The sequence below is a fragment of the Somniosus microcephalus genome, chromosome 8 (genome assembly GCF_052327205.1).
Source record: "Somniosus microcephalus isolate GS21.2 chromosome 8, FLI_Smic_1.0, whole genome shotgun sequence".
Taxonomy (NCBI): domain Eukaryota; kingdom Metazoa; phylum Chordata; class Chondrichthyes; order Squaliformes; family Somniosidae; genus Somniosus; species Somniosus microcephalus.
The window spans coordinates 158,513,338-158,534,880 of NC_140994.1; the positions used below are offsets into that span (position 1 = coordinate 158,513,338).

Genomic DNA, 21,543 nt, shown 5'->3' on the forward strand with positions numbered 1-21,543 from the left:
TCACACTAACTAATTATTTGAAGTTATTGAAAAACTTTTCACTTCAAAAAAAAGTGCAGTATGAATGGAGACGTTTTGGACATGGTTCAAGTTGCCCCATCATCATGATCCATACATGAGATGTTGCAGAACTGCTCGAAGCTTTCATATGTCACCATGAAGGCTTTTCAATCACAATGTGGTCATACAGTATTTGCAAAAGCAGCTTGGAAAATAAATATCTAACAGCGGTCAAGCCCAAAAACAAGAAAGTCACTTGCACTTAGTGTAAATTGGAAATTCAATTACAATATCGCCCAATTTCAGTATAAGCGTCTTCTTGAAGCTCAATGAAATTGCCAACAGTGCCCAAGGAGAAATAAAAACATATTTGGGATAGAAAAGCAAACTAAGCTGCTGGAAACTTTTTTTAATCCATTAACACATGGAAAAAATCAAAAAAGCTCAATGCAGGAAACTCTCGATTTACCGGCACCTAAATAACCGGAAATCTCTGTTAACCGGCAAAATTCAGGAGTAGGTTCAGTTAAGTTTTACTTCATATTAGTGGCCGTTCCTGGATCTGTGGCCGTGTAACCGGGGTTCCTGCACCTGTTGCTATGCAACAGGACCGCCTGGATCTGTGGCCGTGTACGGGGCTCTCGTACCTTTTACTATACCTCTCTGTAATCCGGACTTTGATAAACCGGCACCATGCCGGTCCTGTCAGTGCCGGATAAAAAAGTTTCCTGTACTTAGTTATTTAATTTTAACGGGAACATGGATTTTGCTTATTAATTTAATAAACATTATTGTGGCAGAGCCACTAAGAGACTCAGAACATTTGAGAATAATCTCTTTAACTGCATTGTAGTGCAGCCACGTACTGCACCTTTAAACTGTTTGTTAACTATACTGTATGTACCTTCCTATACTCTGCGTGATGACGTCATGACGCCGATCACGGGACCGCCAGTGGCGCGAAGAATGCGATGACGTCATGACGTCGGTTTCCAGAACCTTCCAGCAGTCTTCGAGTGCCTCGCAGCCTGAACAGACCTGTATGCATCTTCTGTAGTTTACTAGTTAACTTCGTTATTAAACTTTGTTGTTTTGATTTACTGAGTCGAACTGCGATTATTCAGATAGGAACTACCGTTCCTACATTGGTGGCCCCGATCTCGAACAACTTTCGTTGAGATTCAAGAATGAACACGAATGCCGTCGCCCTCAAACTTCCACAGTTCTGGGAACAGCAGCCATCAGCATGGTTCTTCCAGGCAGAAGCCCAGTTCTCACTCCGAGAGATTACAGCGGATTCGACCCGTTATTTTCACGTGGTCTCCGCTCTAGACAGCACCACGGCCTCGCGGGTAGTCAGCCTCCTGGGCAATCCACCAGAAGATGGCAAGTATGAGGCTCTTAAAACTCGTTCGCTACAGGTGTTTGGTCTCAATAAGTTGGAGCACGCACGCAGGCTTATGCTATGCCCGGCCTCGGGGACTCAAAACCTTCTGAACTGATGAGCCAGATGCTCACTCTTTTGGGTTCGGAGCCCCAATGTTTTTTGTTCTGCGAACTTTTCCTTAACCAGCTACCAGAACCGGTTCAGACGGCCCTGGCCAATTCTCCGATCACGGTCTGTGTAGAACTTGCGGCTGAGGCAGACAAGTTTTTTACTGTTGCGCAGCAGTATTGTGCTGCCACGAGGCGCCCTTCCCTCCTACTGCAGGCTGGTGTGCATGCCACGCCCGTTTTGGCACCAAAGCTCGATGCTGCCGCCCGCCCTGCAGTTTTTCAACCAAAAAAAAAAACTTCACTTTCGGCAAAACTGACTGGGTCTAAAAAACGTCCACTTCACCATAGCGGTTGGTTCGGCGGGAAAGCTGCTCTACATCACGGATTCCATGACAGGGCGACAATTTTTGTGCGACACTGGATCCCAGTGTACTTTTCTGCCAGCTTCAAGGCTCGATCTGCAATCCGGCGGGCGCGGTCCACCCCTCGAGGCAGCTAATGGTGCGGATATCCGCACGTTCGGAAAACTGAGTGTCAATTTAACCTTCAGCAGTCAGAGATTTGTTTGGGACTTTATTGTTGCTAGAGTTTCGCAGGCTATCCTGGGGGCCGATTTTTTCTGCTCCAACGGCTTTCTGGTCGACGTCCAACGCTGCCGACTCATAAATGCGTCCACTTTCCACGCACTGCCGTGCCATCGCAGCACCACCATGTCCTGGTCAATTGCCTGTACACTTGCAGCACAGGACAGGTTTACGCGCCTGCTCAGGGAGTTTCCAGAGCTCACCAGGCCTACTTTTTCGGCAGCAGTCACGAGGCACGGAGTGGTGCATTACATCACGACGAAGGGACCGCTGGTTTATGCCCGGGCACGTCGGTTGGAACCAGGCAAGCTCGCAGCGGCAAAAGCAGAGTTTCACACCATGGAATGCCTCGGGATCGTCCAACGCTCCAATAGCCCTTGGTCCTCCCCACTGCATATCGTCCCCAAACCAGGCGGTGGCTGGCGACCTTGCGGGGATTACCGACATCTAAATGAAGCCACTGCACCGGACAGGTATCCAATACCTCATATCCAGGACTTTTCGGCCCATCTGGCTGGCAACTCCGTTTTCTCAAAGATGGATCTCGTCCACGGTTACCACCAAGTCCCAGTACACCCTCAAGATGTCCCCAAAACGGCGGTCATCACACCGTTCGGACTTTGAATTCCTCAGAATGCCTTTCGGGTTGAAAAACGCAGCGCAGGCCTTCCAACGGCTCATGGACTGTTACGAGATTTGTCCTTTCTTTGTTTACTTGGATGACATTCTCATCGCCGGTAGAGATTCGCAGGAACACAGCATTTGCGCACACTTTTTGCCCGTCTCAGCCAGCACGGCCTCATCATCAACCCCGCCAAACGCCAGTTTGGATTATCCAGCATCGATTTCCTGGGACACAAGATCACTTCGGACGGCGCCGTCCCACTAGCTACCAAGGTAGAAGCAGTTACAGCATTCGCACGGCCTCACACAGTCAAATCCCTGCAGGAGTTTCTGGGGATGGAGAATTTCTATCACCGGTTCGTTCCCAAGGCAGCCCAGTTGATGCAGCCGCTGTACGAAGCGCTCAAAGAGAAGTCGGGAAAGGACGCTATCACTTGTACGCTGCCGATGGACCAAGCGTTCCTTAACACCAAGGCGGCGTTGGCAGGCACAACCATGCTTGCTCACCAGTTACCGGGCGTGACCATCGCCCTCACTACAGATGCCTCCGATTATGTTATTGGGGCGGTTCAAGAGCAATGGGTCGATGGTGCGTGGCAGCCGTTAGCATTCTTCAGCCGCCAGCTTTCTTCAGCAGCCAGCTTCGCAAGAACGAGCAAAAATATAGCACTTTCGACAGGGAGCTGTTGGCCCTGTTTTCAGCCGCCCGACACTTCCATTTTCTCCTAGAAGGGTGTCCGTTTACTGCATTCGTGGACAAGCCACTTACGTTCGCAATAGCAAAAACGAGCGCGCCTTGGTCAGCCCGCCAGCAGCGCCATCTCACCTTTATATCCGAGTTTACGACGGATCTAAGGCACGTGTCCGGCAAGGATAATCTCGTGGCCGATTGTCTCTCCCGTTCTCCAGTCCAGGCAGTCCACCTGGGTATCGATTTCGTTGGGTTGGCAGAAGAGCAACTGGCAGATCCCGAAGTACAGGCATACCGGATCACGCCTTCCAGTTGGCAGGTGGCCGATGTTAAGTTCCAGGCGGCGAGAATCACGCTTTTGTGTGACACATCCATGGGAGTGCCCAGGCCCATCATGCCGTTGGAATGGCGTAAGAAAATTTTCCAGGCCATACATGGTTTATCGCACCCAGGGATGCGTGCTTCACAATGGCTAATGTCCCGTAAATTTGTCTGGAAAGGAATGCATTTGGACGTCCGGGACTGGACAAACCATTGCGTGGATTGTCAAAAAGCAAGTGTTAATCGCCATGTCAAAGCTCCACTGGCCGAATTTCCAGTGCCAGAACGCCGTTTCAACCACATACACGTGGACCTAGTAGGTCCTCTTCCCGTTTCGCGAGGTTTCACACATCTCCTGACGGTAGTGGATCATACCACCAGGTGGCCAGAGGCGATCCCATTGAGTGCTACTGCTGCCTCAGACGTCTCCAGGGCGTTCATTTCATCGTGGGTAGCTCAGTTCGGGGTACCATCCGACATCTCCTCTGACAGTGGCCCACAATTTACGTCAGAGTTGTGGACAGCAGTCGCACAAGGTTTGGGTGCCAAGCTGCACCACACCACCGCATACCATCCGCAAGCGAATGGCCTGTGTGAGCGGTTCCATCAGTCGCTCAAGGCGTCACTCCAGGCCAGCTTGCGTGGTTCCAACTGGATGGACAGGCTCCCCTGGGTGTTACTAGGCTGTCGAACAGCCCCCAAGGATGATCTCCAGTCTTCATCGGCCGAGTTAGTCTACGGCCAGCCACTTTGGGTACCAGGTGACTTTATCCCTTCACACACAGAATCGTGGTCTGCGGCTCAGCAGCTCCTCCAGCATCAGGAGGTGGCCAAGAATTTCCTGCCTATTCCAACCTCGAATCACAAATTACAGAGGCCTCACGTCCCGACAGAGCTCATGAGCTCCGAGTATGTTTTTATTCGGCAGGACGCACAGAGGCCTGTTAAAACCACCTTATGCTGGACCGTTTCGTGTCATCACATCGGGTGAAAAAATTTTCACGGTGGACGTCGGTGGCAAACCAGATACCATTTCTATCGACCGACTTAAACCGGCCCATCTTGATCGGAGTGAACCAGTCGTTGCTGCTCAGCCGCCTCGCCGCGGTCGACCTCCGTTGACCGCTGGACCAGCTCGGCACCAACCCGCCAGTGAACCGCCTGCATCGGTTTCCACGTCGCCTACACTAGCACCTCTCGTTTCCTCCACGCCTGCCGTGCCGCTCCAGACGCAGCCAAGAACCGACACATCCTTCAACGCTACATTCCCGCAGCCTGTGTTTCGCCGTCGCTCGACCAGGCTCATCATGCCTCCTGTTCGTTTGACACTGTCTGTTAAAGAGCATTCTGGGGGGGTGCCTGTGGCAGAGCCACTAAGAGACTCAGAACATTTGAGAATAATCTCTAACTGCATTGTAGTGCAGCCACGTACTGCACCTTTAAACTGTTTGTTAACTATACTGTATGTACCTTCCTATACTCAGCGTGATGATGTCATGACGCCGATCACGTGACTGCCAGTGGCGCGAAGAACACGATGACGTCGGTTTCCAGAACCTTCCAGCAGTTTGAGTGCCTCGCAGCCTGAACAGACCTGAATGCATCCTCTCCTGTAGTTTACTAGTTAACTTCGCTGTTATTAAACTTTGTGGTTTTGATTTACTGAGTCGAACTGCAATTATTCAGATAGGAACTACCGTTCCTACATTAGCATGGAAGAAATTAGCACATTTCACGCAAAAGGATCTTGCTGGGGAATTCATGTTCAGTATTTTACTCAAACAAAATTCTCTCCAAGGTTCTAGACCAGGTGTTGTAGAAAGGTTCAGCTTCTACCACACAAGTTATGCAAGATGCATTGGGTTATTTTTTCTAATGTCACTTTATTTTATCTCACGCCAGTCGTAAGTATTTAACTACAATATTGCTCGATTGCTGCAAACAAGCATGTGATATAAATAGAATTATTGACTAGGAGGTGGAATCTGAAAAATAATTCATCCTGTAAGAGGAAAACTAGCAATCCATTTACATTCCCATCTCTTCTATATAAATAAATATACATAAGTAATTGTATTGCAACTTCATGCACTTCCTATTATCACACTTACTTCTTGGGTCACAACTTGACATTTGGTAATGACTGGTTATTTTAGCTTTAATAGGCAACACCTGTTAAAATTACCATTATATTTGCCTTTCAGTACTGGCAGTGCTGTAGCAAGAGTCGCCATGGTTCAACAGCCATTTTCTGTGCACTGGGTTTGGAAGCAAGTTTTATTTTGTTGCAGCCCCCATTCTCTGACCTGAAGCCCACTCTCCAAACCATCTGCGCCTGCTGCCTCCCGTCCCCACTCTCTCACCTTCATGGCTCGAACCATCAATCTATGACTTCCTGACACCATCCCCTTCAACAGCCTCCTACACACTCTCCACTACCTTTCCCATTAACCAACCGGTGGCCTCCTGACCCCGTTTAGTAATGTTAATTGCTTTTGAAATGCCAGTGCAATTTTTACTGCTACACAGGAGGCAACTCAGCAGCATTTCAAAAGTTTAATGCAACAATAGTCACTAATATTACCAAAAAGGGATCAAGAGGTTGCGGGTTGGATAATGGTGAAGAGCGGCAGGAGGCTACTGAAGGGAATGGAGTTTGTAGGTTCAAGCAATTGGCGGAGGGGGAATGCGGGAAGCTATTAGAGGAGACAAAGACTTGGTAATTAAGCCACAGCAATGTTCCCACAGGCCTCTTCCTTAGAGCAAGAAAGGGACAACTAAAACAGACCAGAGAAATGCAAAACAGAAAACCAAAAAGTGATTAACAATTCAATGCAAATAAAAAGACAAGACACGCAAACAGAAGCACTAACCGACAGCACAAACAGGTAAGGCATACACACAGAACATGATATAACGTAACAAAATGAATCAGTTATGCGGCAGGAGATCTAATATAATACACTAGCTGGGGGGAGCCCGGCTTTGCCAGGGCTGTTTTGGGCCGGGCGGTTTAAATCGAGTGCGAGGCTTTGGGGCCTCTGTGTCCCTCTCTCAATCTGCTGCCGGGCAACATTTCTACCTTTTAACACCTTGAAAGATGAAAGTGAAAGTACTTAGAAAACATTTTTGGTAAATCTTATGTTATTTTTAAAGAGAGATACTAACTTTTTCAAAGCTGGATGATCAAAGCAGTTTGAGCTGGAAGCTGAAGTAATGTCAGTGAAACAATGGCTGCCAGATCCCCGAGATGAAAACGATTAGTCCCGCCCACACACACACACCGATTACGGTCCCCTGATGGTTGGCCACTGTAGGATTGGTCAATCGTGACGGCACAGGATTGGTCGAACCTTGACGTCAGTCAATCAATGCTAAGTAGATGAGTTTAATTTTGAAGGTTTTTTGCATAAGGCGCGAACAATTTTCATCTGACCGAAAAGTAAATACGCTTACGACAGTCCCGGAACCGTAAGCTTTCTTCGGAGGTAACGCGCGCGTAGGTACGCTCTATAACTTTTGAGCGCATAGCCGGACAGACGCACACCCGAGGACAGATAGATAGAAAGATAGATAGATAGACAGAAAGAAGAGATAGATAGATATATATTTTACAGCATAGCTATTGAGCACAAGCTGACAACCACAATCATTCATGGAAACTATTATTGGCACCAGGAACAGTGATCAGTGATGAAAGAAGAAATGTAGAATGACCCATAATTTCAGGCAGGATTTTGTTTTCCATGCAATCATCTCATTAAATTTAAAACAGGGTAAAATTCAGTGCACGAGCAGACTTTACTTTTGTAAACATAAAAAACTTACCCCTGTAGCCTTCTGGCTTACTGGTGGAACAGGCCCAGAAAAGCATCCTAGTGTTGATGAAGTTTACAACCTCTGGGGTGCACACTGTATTACTGAGGTAGAAACAAACTGACAATTAGTCATCCATCATAGATAAGCTGCCAAAACCCCCCACCCCTACCCTTATACAGAGGTATAATTCAATGGATGCTGGCAAGTCACTAAAACCTCAGTGACCTTTCATGTGAGCATCAATAGGCTGCAGTGATATCCCTTTGGTCGAATTGCCTCTTTACCTAGACACGCACATGAAGAATGGGCACTTGGGCAACTTACTGGAGGCATGTTGGTACCTGTGGAATCATACCTCAGCACAAATCACGAAGGGGTGCAAACTGGAAAATGAAACTTAATGATGCTGCAATTAATCCAGTATAAATGGAGCATAAATCAAAGGCACAGACCGTTGCAAATAAAGTATTTACTGTCAGAATGTCAAATATTTCTAAATTCAAGCCTCCCTCTGCAGCAGCTTGGAGCTCTAGCTGTTGTACACTATTCCCAAAAGGGTCAATATGAATCCCTGTCATTACAGACATTCTCAATCAATGAAAGGCATTTTTTACATCTTCAGCCCAAATGTACTTCCCTTTATACTCCACTTCTAAAGGCAGTGACAAATACTGGACTACACTTCAATGGTCACTGGAACACTACTATTTCACTTAAATAGCCATTCTTTATACAACAGCCAGGGCAACAAGCGTCAACTGGTTATTCAATTTTAAACAAAGTGAAAGAGCCCAATCCTTTCCCTGTCCTTTACCCACATGCACATGTAATTATAGTATTTATGGCAAACATCAGCAGCTCATCAGACCAGAATCAAACCTGGGCTCTTATTGGTTTCTATCATTTAGTACCACATCATTTGGTACATTGACAGACCGAGCCACCAGGACCCCTCCATAAAGGCATTTTTTTTTTAAAAACTTTTTTTGAAACAAGGGCAGTAATTTCGATTTTCACTCCTTGGCCAGTAAACCGGCGGGGCAGATCAGCCACTCGTTATAAAAACCACTCGATTTCATTTCCAATGGGTCGGCAATTCACCCTGCCGGTTTACTGAGCAAGCAGTAACAATGAAAATTACCCATGGTCTTTTACACAGTTGTGACTGCAGTGCAGTACAGCACAGCATTATTACATACAATTTACAGCACAGAAACAGGCCATTCGGCCCAATTGGTCTATGCTTGTGTTCACACTTCACACGAGCCTCCACCCACCCTATCATAATGCTAACTGTCTATACAACTGATGTGTATAGCGTTCAAACAATTTCCATGTAAGTAGCAGCTATTTTTTTGAAAACTCAAATTACAATTCATGGAAGGTCAATCTACAAGTGTTGGTTTTGATTAAATGACAAACCAGCTCAGAAGTACTACATATGCTATACTCACTTACCGACAGAACTCATCTGTGTCCTGATGGTCATCTCCATGAAGGTAAACTAATAAATAGCGAAGCTCCCGTTTGGCATCGTTCAGTGCCTGTGTTCAACCAGTGAAAATAAATGACAAAGAATGAGATTAAAGCTATTTTAAAGCATGTTCAATAACTTTACTATTTGAGGGATCTCCTCTGGCATGGCAGTGGATGCAAAACAATTGGCTTCATTGTTCGAGTGGGGAAAATTGGCCAGGGATCTGCTCCTAATTATTGTCCAGTGACCAGGGAGGGGTCCAGGTAGAACGAGAATTCTGAAAGCGGGAGAAAGGGTCAGCCGTGCGGATGGAAAGACTCCTGGTCAAAGAAGTGGGCACGGAGACGAAGGCGGCGGAAAAAGAGCTCAGCATCGTGCCGAGCTCGAAATTCATTGAGGTGGGGGCGTAAGGGGATGAAGCTCAGGCCTTTGCAGAGGACTGATCGTTCGGGGTCAGAGAGGGGAAGGTCAGAAGGGATAGTGAAAACGCAGCAGGGGGTGAGATTGGGAGAAGGAGGGTCAGAGGAAAGTGAAGGGGAAGGTGGTTCCGGAGGGGCGTTGGTGTTCAAGAGTTGAAGAAGATTCCATTCTCCCAGTTTCTCCATCTCCGCCGCATCTGCTCAGACAATGCCACCTTCCATACCAGTGCTTCCGACATGTCTTCCTTTTTCCTCAACCGAGGATTCCCCTCTACTGTGGTTGACACGGCCCTTGACCGTGTCCGTTTTATCTCCCGCACTTCTGCCCTCACCCCTGCACCCCCCCCCCCACTTCCTGGAACCACGATAAGAGTTCCTTGTCCTCCAGCGTGATCCCACCACCAAACGCATCTTCCCCTCACCTCCCCTTTCAGTATTCCGTAGGGACCGCTCCCTCCGCGACACCGTAGTCCACTCCTCTACCAACCCCAGCACCCCTTCCCCCGGCACCTTCCCGTGCAAGTGCAGGAGATGCAACACATGCCCTTATACCTCCCCCCTTCCAGGGCCCCAAACACCCCTTCCAGGTGAAACAGCAATTCACTTGTACTTCTTGCAATTTAGTATACTGTATTCGCTGCTCATGATGCAGTCTCCTCTACATTGGGGAGACCAAACGCAGATTGGGTGACCGCTTTGCGGAACACCTCCGTTCAGTCCGTAAGGGTGACCCCGAGCTCCGGGTGGCCTGTCACTTTAATTCACCACTCCATTCCCACTCAGACCTCACCGTCCTTGGCCTCTTGCATTGTTCCAATGAAGCTCAGCGTAAACTCGAGGAACAGCACCTCATCTTTCGATTAGGCACTTCACAGCCCTCTGGACGCAACAGAGTTCAACAATTTCAGATCATTACCTCGGCCCCCCATCACATATATATATTTTCTTTTTTTTTTTTCTTTTTTTTTTTAAATCCACACTTTTTGTTTGTGCTTGCTTTTTTTCTTCCCTCCCACATGGCAGCTGTCCTTCATTCTGCCAGCGCAATTCACACTTCATCTAGAGCCATCCTTTGTTCCTTAACCTGTCCCATTACCTCCTCTTGCCTTGAATATCTCAATGTCTCTTAATCTCTCCTGCTTTCTAGCCTTTCATCCCCTAGCCCTTTTCCCAGCCCCTAAACTTGCTTTCCATTTCCTGCTTTTTCCCCCCAGTTCTGACGAAAGGTCTTCAACCTGAAACGTTAACACCATTTCTCTCTCCACGGATTCTGCCTGGCCTGCTGAGTTTTTCCAGCGTTTCCTGTTATTTTGGATTTCCAGCATCCGTAGTATTTTGCTATTGTACTGTCCAGTGACCCCTGTCCAAAAGTGCCTGTGTGGTTATCAGTCTAAGCTGTGCCCAAACGTTACTTTGACCAGACAGCTATTTGATGGAAACCAGAAGCCATGCAGTTTCAATTCAAAAGAAATTCAATCTCTTATCTTTTTCTATTAATTTGTAGCTAGGTCAAGTAGTGCAATAAATTTATAACTGGGCTTCTCTTCACAATATGTCTGTGCAGAGGTGAGAAATACACAAATCCTGTCTAAAGTGGAAGTGGCGACTTGAAAGGGACAGGACATGTCTACCTGCTGATTTATTCTTGCTTCTGTATAAGACCTGGGTGTCCTTGTGCACCAGTCACTGAAGGCAAGCATGAAGGTGCAGCAGGCGGTTAAGAAGGCAAATGGTATGCTGGCCTTCATAGCGAGAGGGTTTGAGTACAGGAACAAAGATGTCTGGCTGCAGTTGTACAGGGCCTTGGTGAGACCACACCTTGAGTATTGTGTGCAGTTTTGGTCGCCTTATCTGAGGAAGGATGTTCTTGCCATGGAGGGAGTGCAGCGAAGATTCACCAGACTGATACCTGGGATGGCAGGAATGACATACGAGGAGAGATTGGGTCGATTGGGCTTATACTTGCTGGAGTTCAGATGAATGAGAGGGGATCTCATTGAAACTTATAAAATTCTAACAGGACTAGACAGACTAGATGCAGGAAGGATGTTCCCGATGGCCAGGGAGTCCAGAACCAGGGGTCACAACCTAAGGATAAGGGGTAAGCCATTTAGGACAGAGAGGAGGAGGAATTTCTTCACCCAGAGAGTGGTGAACCTGTGGAATTCTCTACCACAGAAGGCAGTGGAGGCCAATTCATTAAATATATTCAAGAAGGAGTTAGATACATTTCTTAAGGCTAAAGGGATCAAGGGATATGGGGAAAAGGCAGGGACAGGGTACTGAATTTCGATGATCAGCCATGATCTCACTGAATGGCAGAGCAGGCTCGAGGGGCTGAATGGCCTACTCCTATCTTCTATGTTTCTATTTTATTTTTTACAATTCAGGTTTGGGCCTAAAGTGGCAAGTAACATTCGCACCACACAAGTGTCAGGAAATGACCATCTCCAACAAGCGAGAGTCTAACTACATCCCCTTGACATTCAATGGCATTACCATCACCGAATCCCACACCATCAACATCTTGGGGGTTACCATTGACCAGAAACTTAACTGGACCAACCACAAATACTGTGACAACAAGAGCAGGTATTCTGCAGTGTGTCTCACATCCTAACTCCCCAAAGCCTTTCCACCATCTACAAGACACAAGTAAGGAGTGTGATGGAATACTCTCCATTTGCCAGGATGAGTGCAGCTCCAACAAAACTCAAAAGAAGCTTGACACCATCACAGACAAAGTAGCCTGCTTGATTGGCACCCCATCCACCACCTTAAACATTCACTCCCTCCATCACCGGTGTACCATGGCTGCAGTGTGCATCATCTACAAGATGCACTGCAGCAAGTTACCAAGGCTTCTTCAGCAGCACCTCCCAAACCTGCGATCTCTACCACCTAGAAGGACAAGGGCAGCAGGCGCATGGGAATACCATCAAGTGCAAGTTCCCCTCCAAGTCACACACCATCTTGACTTGGAAATATAGCACCGTTCCTTCAAAATCCTGGAACTCCCTCCTAACAGCACTGTGGGAGTACCTTCACCACAAGGACTGCAGTGGTTCAAGGCAACGGCTCGTTACCACCTTCTCAAGGGCAATTAGGGATGGGCAATAAATGTTGGCCTTGCCAGCAACACCCACATCCCAGGAACGAATAAAAAAATTTTAATTGATCTGTGGCTTTTAGCCCGAGCTATATGGTCCGCTTTATGTTTACCAAGAGACCTGAAGTCCAGTCGGTAGGCAAGTCATACTACTTCCGGTGCATGCTCCAACAGTACAAAGCTTCATGATGCACAGTGGCTAGACAGCTTCGTACACTTGAAATTATACGGCTCATTTTCAGTCCAAATGAAGTGCAGGCTTGCTTATGGAAACTGGCTTTTTGCATGAAGCACAAATGAAAAATATTGGGAGTAGCCCAAATTTTATCTTGTGAAACTGCACCGCAATATGATTCACCATTTTAAGAGAATGGGAGATAATTTGTGCAGAGCTGGGAGGAGAGTGGGTTAATTAAAATGCACAAGCACATTCAAAAGATAAACTTCAAATCATTAGAACTGTAACAGACCCTCAATTGCAAACTTAAAAACAAAAACTGTAAAAATAAACTTTTGTACAAACCTGACTGTAAGTTCCTTGATAGAAGACTGGATGGATCCTTCCATATTGTTCCTCAAAATTCTGAATAAATGCAACTACATCCCCAACAGGATCAGTAACACGGCTCCTAGGATCTGGTCGTATAAACCGTATAGCAAACCTATGCAAAACAGAGAGTTTAAATTCAGAATAGTTTTATTTTTAAAGGATGATATTTTTGAAAATTCTTTGTGTCTCACCTAAAGATGTCCAGTAGCGTGTAATAGGTGAATCGGAATGGAAGCATTATCAAATAATAACTCCATCCTATGAGACCCTGCAAAATTCAACATTGTTATCCAGAGTATAAAACTGTATGAACCCACATTTTTTGTTGTTTTTTCCATTAAAACAAACAAGAATAATTTAAATTTAATCGGATTTAACACACAAGGTGATGTGAGCAGAATTTACTTGACCATACCACCTACATAAATGAATACAAAGCTACATTGGATACATGGAGGCGAGCAGATGCAATGCAAACACATGCTTAAATGTTCAGAAATCACCCTTCAACATAAACTAATTAAACTGATCTCTTGCAAACCCAACAGATATCATTATTGCATGATTTCCCCTACCCTACCAAGAACATACTTAACATGAGTAAAAAGGAAAAAATGTGGATTATGCAGATAATGCAAGATGGCACTAAAGTTCAACATATATTCAACTTTGATAAGGAATTCGCAACCATTTTACTAATATTGAGTTACAAAATAAGCATAAGTAAAGCCAAAAACAAAAATCTAATGTAGTTATAAGCAACTCAAAATACAATTCTACAACACAATTTCAACTGAAATGCAATGAACTTTTATAATAGTTATAAAAATTTTAATGATTAAAACAACCATATGTGTTCTCACCCTAGGCTGAGGCCTTGAAACGACATAACTATAGACCCGGTGATCTGCTGTGTGGACTTGAAGTGGACGAGAGGAAGGGGGGTTGAAGACACTGGGAACTCCTTCTTGCTCATTTAACCTATCCTGAACAGCTGCCTAGAAGATGGGATGGAGGGGGAAGAGAAGGAGGAACAATAGGATTAAGAGTAATCCAAACGATCAGGAAAAGAAATCCATAAAATGGGTTAAGTTCTTTCAACTGACATTACAAGGCATATTGTTTATATTAAGGCACCAATCACTTTGTGTTGATGTCTGCTACAATGTTAGCATCCATATATCAAAACAAAGAACTGTCAAACTAGGACAGTTTATCAGAAATGTTTGCTTAAATAGGAAATTGCACATTTAAAGTGATTTCCAAATCAATGCCATAGCCAATTATATTTTGCACACGTAATCTTGTAGTTTGCTTCCTTTTTACCTCAATGTTCCAATGGTGCTGCTCGAGTGTACGGCGACATTGGTCCATTGACTCGATACCAGTCAAGTCCTATGGTGAGAAATGAAATAAGAAAATGCTTGTAATTATAAAACAGTAGACAGCAAGTTTGCATTCAAGTATCAATTTTAAAAATACATAGGTGTGTGTTCAAGCGAATGGCTGTCTTTTTATTGCTCTTATGGGTGTTTTTAGCTAAGTTCCTTTTTATTTTTTATATTTTCACCCAAAATTCTTCATCTGTGCCAAAATCAAGAGCTGAAGGATTGGTACACAACAGTTAAAGCATTTAAGATAAATGATTTAAAGGGTGCTCAAAATTAAGTACCTAATTACATGTTAAGTTAATTGTCTGATTTGTCAGACTGCTTGTCCAACATCCAGTCTTGGATGAGCAGAAATTTGCTCCAACTAAATATTGGGAAGACCAAAGCCATTGTCTTTGGTCCCCACTACAAAAACTCCATTCCCTGACCACCGTTACCATCCCTCTCCCTGGTAACTGTCTGAAACTGATCCAGACCGTTTGCAACATTGGTGTCGTATTTGACCCCGAGATGAGCTTCCGACCACATATCTGCTCCATCACCATAACTGCCGACTTCCACCTCTATAACGTCGCCCGACTTTGACCTTGCCTCAGCTCATCTGCTGCTGAAGCCCTCATCCATGCCTTTGTTACCTCTAGACTTGACTATTCAAACGCACTCCTGGCCAGCCTCCCATCGTCCACCCTATATAAACTTGGTCATCCAAAATTCTGCAGTCCATATCTTAACTCGCACCAAGTCCTGTTCACCCATCACCCATGCTTGCTAACCTGAACTGGTTCCCGATCAGACAACGTCTCAATTTTAAAAACCTCATCCTTGTTTTCAAATCTCTCCGTGGTCTCGCGCCTGCCTATCTCTGTAACCTCCTCCAGCCCTACAAGACTTTGAGATCTCTGCACTCGTCCAACTCTGGCATCTTGCACATCACCTATTTTATTCAATCCACCATTGGTTGCTGTGCTTTCAGCTGCCTTGGCCATAAGCTCTGGAATTCCCTCCCTAAACCTCTCCGCCTCTACCTCTCTTTCGAACGCTCCTTAAAACCTACCTCTTTGACCAAGTTTTTGGTCATCGGTCCTGATATCTCCTCGGTGTCAACATTTTTATTGCTAAAAACTCATTAAGCGCCTTGGAAAATTTTGCTACATTAAAGACGCTTTGTAATGCAAGTTGTTGATTTGTCTTGCATATATAAACATTCTATTAAGTTTACAAGTTTTAGGTTATAACTTAAAGTAACACCATGGCTTATTGTACCTTAAAGCCAACACTAAAATTTCAGACTCGTTCTTTTACTTTCTCTTCCTCCTCCTCCCTTTATAAGGACGTGCAGGAGACTGTCTTGCATCCACTCTGCACCCCTTTCCCCAGAATGGCTGATGCCAGAACAAACCATCTGAGGAAACCACCCGACAGCTGCAAGTGCATTCAATTTCATCCACTCTCGCCTTGGCAACAGCTTACCTGGCAGTCCAAGAATCTCACCTTTTGAAACATCAGATTAAATCAGAGCTTTAATATACCATCAGATTTAAACTCTTCATACAGGATATAGCTGTGAAGCCATATGGTTAGTGTCTCATTCAAGAGTCCTGAATAATACTGTATTTAGTTTTTTTGAAAAGCACTTGCTTGCTGCAATTATGAATTCTGCTTTCTCAACTTCCAATTAATTACTGTAAAGAAAATCTCCTAAAACACACCTTTAATTTTTTTAAGTACATTCCCAATGAATAGAATTTTAGATCATTTTCAAATAACTTAAATTAAAACAAATTAACATAGGCTCAACTGGAGTATATTTTTAAACATTTTAATACCGAGACCTATTTTAATTCTTGGTTTCATCTCACCCAAAAATGCCAATAAGCCAAAACCTGCAAGAAACTTATATTTTAGTTTACTATTTTTGATATTAAACTCATTTGAATAAGTTTCTGCATTGTATGCCATACTTTTACTAAAACCTCAATTTAAACACTTCACAGTAAGTTTAGTATGCATCAATTCTACGACTAACATTTAAATAATTTATTTCATAAGTGGAAATTATCAATGCACTAGATATGTTTCTTCTGGAAAAAGAAAGTTAATTTAGTTACAGTTAAGATTTTTGTCAGATAATGTTTACTTAGCACTAAACGAGGATTCAATTAATTCTACGTCTTAACTGGAAGCGTGCTTACTGTTAAAAATGGTTTAAGTAAAACTGCCATTGACAGAGGAAGAAAAAAAGTAAATCATGCCAGATGGGGTTTACCAGAAAATGTTGAGTCCAGAAAAAAATGCCACAGGTGCAGAAGCTTCAGCCTTTCAGCACGATTAAATGAATCTAATCAATGAATTATAAAGTACCCTAGAACGACAGCTCATGTCACCCGCTATGGAATTCTGTTAGTTTAACAAATTTACCTGAAACTGCAACAGTTTCTCTGTCTGTTCTTGCGTTAGTTCCTCCTCTTCATTCCCAGGCGCCGCCATCTTGAATATTACGTTACAGGCCTGTGCGGAAGTAGATGATTTTTGGGTAAAGTCACAATCATGAAACGCAAAAAACTGCAGCCCCAGAATATTCGATTTCTGGAGTTGGACTAACATTCAAAGACGAAACGAAGTATTTCTGCGCATCCGGCTTTGGATTTTAGTGCATTCGTTCCAAGCCAGCCGGTGACGAAAACAGCCGAGGCTCTTCGGTAACTCTCGGGATCGCCCGACCTCGGCCGCAACTGAAGAGGTGACGCTCAATCGAGCGGTGGGATTATGAAATTGTTCTCTTCGGGGGCGGCGCAGCGCTTGGGTTGAGCTGCTTCTGAATCCGCTCATTACAGCACGCGGCGGGTCCGGGCTGGGGTTCCAGAACCTTGACCCGGGGCTCTAGAATTCCTGAACATCAAAACGCGCCAAAACCTGCTGACAGTTTCTCTAAACGACTCGGAACAACGCGTGTCTTTTACTGTCCTGCGCAAAACGGAACGAGACCGAATGCAGGTTCGACAGAGGCCATGCTGGAAGACCGAGGCTGATCACACGACATTGTGTTGACAATGAACAATAATACTGACAATCACTGATGTGCATTACTGGAAAAAAATAAGCGTTATTGAAACCAGACATGATAGATAGAATGATACGCATATTTAACGCTATCGTTTTCAAATTATGTTTCTTGCCAACTATTTTTTAAACTTGGAGCTAGAAGTTGCTGGGTTATTATATATAGATACAGAACAAAAACAGCCCATTCGGCCCAACCAGTCCCTGCCAGCATTTATGCTGCACTCGAACTGATTATGATTAAACACTGACTTTTTGAACTGAATTTTTAAATTTTCTACTCTGATTAAATTTGTGCCTGGCTGGCTATTTTCATGAGGGTCTTAAAAGGACGGCATAATTTTCCAATAAAATGCATAATTTTTCCTGGCTAAATCGACAGCATGGTGTGACACTATTCCATAGAAACATAGAAGATAGGAGCAGGAGTAGGCCATTCGGCCCCTCGAGCCTGCTCCGCCATTCAATGAGATCATGGCTGATCATCCAATTTCAGTACCCTGTCCCTGCCTTCTCCCCATATCCCTTGATCCCTTTAGCCTTAAGAAATATATCCAACTCCTTGAATATATTTAATGAACTGGCCTCCACCGCCCTCTGTGGCAGAGAATTCCACAGGTTCACCACTCTCGGTGAAGAAATTCCTCCTCATTTCAGTCCTAAATGGCTTACCCCTTATCCTTAGACTATGACCCCTGGTTCTGGACTCCCCGGCCATCAGAAACATCCTTCCTGCATCTAGTCTGTCCAGGCCTGACAGAATTTTATAGGTTTCTATGAGATCCCCTCTCAATCTTCTAAACTCCAGTGAGTATAAGCCCAATCGACACAATCTCTCCTCATACGTCATTCCTGCCATCCCAGGTATCAGCCTGGTGAATCTTCGCTGCACTCCTTCCATGGCAAGAACGTCGTTCCTCAGATAAGGCGACCAAAACTGCATACAATACTCAAGGTGCAGTCTCACCAAGGCACTGTACAACTGCAGCAAGGCATCCTTGTTCCTGTACTCAAATCCTCTTGCTACGAAGGCCAACACACCATTTGCCTTCTTAACTGCCTGCTGCACCTGCATGCTTACCTTCAGCGACTGGTGCACAAGAACACCCAGGTCTCTTTGCACTTCCCCTTCCCCCAATCTATTGCCATTCAAATAATAGCCTGCCTTCCTGTTTTTGCCACCAAAGTGGATAACCTCACATTTATCCACATTATTATGGTGCTTTTGCCATGTTTCTGCCCAATCACCCAACCTGTCCAAATCGTACTGGAGTTTCACGACATCCTCCTCACAGCATACCCTCCCACCCAGCTTTGTGTCATCTGCAAATTTGGAGATATTACATCCAATTCCCTCGTCCAGATCATTAATTAATATATATTGTGAATAGCTGGGGTCCTAGGACCGATCCTTGCGGTACCCCACTAGTCACTGCCTGCCACTCGGAAAACGACCCGTTTATTCCAACTCTGCTTTCTATCCGCCAACCAGTTCTCTATCCAAGTCAATACCTTGCCCCCAATCCCATGTGCCTTAATTTTGCACGCTAATCTCTTATGCGGGACCTTATCGAAAGCCTTCTGAAAGTCCAAATACACCACATCCACCGGTTCTCCCTTATCTATTTTACCAGTTACATCCTCAAAAAATTCCAGTAGATTAATCAAGCACGAGTTACCTTTTGTAAATCCATGTTGACTTCGTCCAATCCTGTCACTGCTTTCCTATTACATCTTTTATAATGGACTCTAGCATTTTCCCCACTACCGATGTCAGGCTTACCGGTCTATAATTCCCCGCTTTTCCTCTACCACCTTTTTTGAATATGTTCAACTGACTGATTGGAAGAAGGGATACTGCCATTGGCCTCAATGCATTTTCTATTAAACCATAAGGAGACATCAACTCATAAAATAAATCTAACAAAAGTGACCACTTTCTAAAGGGGCACAACTAATAGAATCCCAAATCAATACAAAACAAAGGAAACTTGAACGGCCTTGGGACATTTTACTATGTTAAAGGTGCTATATAAATACAAGTTGTTGTATAAATACAAGTTGTTGTTGATATTATTTCCATTATCCACTACACGCTCCAGTCCCTGCGGTGCCCATCGGTAGCTGAAGGCCTCAAGTCAACCGGTGGACACCACGTGCTGCTTTACCAGGGCGACCCTGGCGCAGACAGAGCCGGGGAAGAGAGGCAGGCAGTTTGTGTTACATGTTTGCACAGAGTGTGAGAAGTTGCAGCCCCTATTCTATTATTCGAAGGGGCTGCTCCTCAATTTCTGGCTGCACCTCAGTCCCACGCTCCTGATCTTTGGCCACCCGGTGCGGCGGGGGGACGGGTAAGTCAGAGGACCTCCTCGTGGGTCTGCTCCTGGGCCAGGTCAAGGTGGCCATCCACAGGTCCAGGTGAGACGCGGCTGATGGGGTTGTTTGCTGTGACTGCCTGCCTCTCTTCCGCGGCTACGTCTGCCCCTGTGTGGCCCTGGAGAAGGAGCGCTTGGTGTCGGCAGGTACACTTGAGGCCTTCCGCAACCGGTGGGCACCAGAGAGGCTGGAGAGCATTGTTGACATGAGTGACAATATTTGGATTTAATTTATGAAGTTTTCTTTGTTTTATTTATAATTTGGGTGTTTATTGTTCGTGCCCTTTTAAAAAGGGGCACTTTCGTTAGATTTTTTTTTTATTTGATTGATGACACCGGGCCAAGCCAGTGTCATCCCGATTGGCCAATAAAAGTAAAAGAAAAAGAAAGACTTGCATTTATATGGCGCCTTTCATGACCACCACCGGACTTCCCAAAGTGTTTAACAGCCAATGAAGTGCTTTTGAAGTGTCGTCACTGTTGTAATGTAGGAACTGTGGCAACCAATTTGCACACAGCAAACTCCAATATGATAATGATCAGATAATCTGTTTTTGCTATGTTGATTGAGAGATAAATATTGACCAGGACACCAAGGAGAACTCCCCTGTTCAGTAGTGCCGTGGGATCTTTTATGTCCACCAGAGAGAGCAGACAGGGGCCTCGGTTTAACATCTTATCTGAAAGACGGCACCTCTGACAGTGCAGCACTCCCCCAGTACTGCACTGGAGTGTCAACCTAGATTTTTGAGCTCAAGTCTCATGGAGTGGGAACTTGAACCCACGACCTTCTAACTCAGAGGCAAGAGTGCTACCCTCTGAGCCACAGCTGAGTAGAGAGGCAGGCAGCCAGAGTGACCATTGGCCTCAGTGTTCCTGGGTTAGGGAGGGAAAACCCAGGATTTAATCTGGTGACTCCTGCTGGGTAATGTGAGTGGATGGACATTGGCTGCGGATAGACCTGGATTGGCTGTGATGCACTCCATGCTGAAATAGCTTGGCAACATTCACTGGCTAGGCACACACATGGAGAATGGCAGCTTAAGCTATTTACTGGAATGTGACTGGTGCCCGTAAAAGCATACTCATTGAATGAATCATTGACTTTAGGAGAGTAGGAAATTAAATGTTTCCAAATGTCAGTGTACTCTTTTTTTTGGTTGGGTGCTTAAACAAATAAACTGTAACTAATAAAACATTAAGGGAAACTTAACAACTTAAATTAAAATTTGATTGGCCGGTGTGATGATGCACTCCAGTCCCCGTGGCGCCCACCGGTTGCAGAAGGCCTCAAGCGTGCCGGCGGACACCGCGTGCTCCATCTCCAGGGCCACCCAGGCACGAACATGGCCACGAAAGAGAGGCAGGCAGTTGGGCCGAACGACCCCTTCGACCGCCCGCTGCCTGGACCAGTTAATGGCCACTTTGGCCAGGCCCAGGAGCAGTCCTATGAGGAGGTCCTCCGATCTGCCTGCTCCCCTCCGCACTGGGTGACCAAAGATCAGGAGTGTGGGACTGAAGTGCAGCCAAAAATCGAGGAGCAGCCCCCTCAAATAATGGAAGAGGGGCTGCAACCTCTCACACTCCACATGTAAACGTGGAACACAGACTCCTCCAGGCCATAGA

The 21,543-nt window shown here is 45.3% G+C and overlaps 1 protein-coding gene across 1 annotated transcript in view; it reads right to left on the bottom strand.

The window, feature by feature from the left end:
- Window positions 1-17,208, bottom strand: part of faf2 (Fas associated factor family member 2) — a 40,654-nt gene extending 23,446 nt beyond the window's left edge. The window contains exons 1-7 of the mRNA XM_085995277.1: window positions 16,901-17,208; window positions 14,418-14,486; window positions 13,955-14,089; window positions 13,283-13,359; window positions 13,065-13,203; window positions 8,995-9,080; window positions 7,546-7,637 (exon numbers count right to left, since the gene is read on the bottom strand). Of these exons, the coding sequence (XP_085851403.1) occupies window positions 7,546-7,637; window positions 8,995-9,080; window positions 13,065-13,203; window positions 13,283-13,359; window positions 13,955-14,089; window positions 14,418-14,486; window positions 16,901-17,086 (784 nt within the window). The 5' untranslated portion in view covers window positions 17,087-17,208. The remainder of the gene's footprint in view (window positions 1-7,545; window positions 7,638-8,994; window positions 9,081-13,064; window positions 13,204-13,282; window positions 13,360-13,954; window positions 14,090-14,417; window positions 14,487-16,900) is intronic.
- Window positions 17,209-21,543: the final 4,335 nt, after the last annotated feature.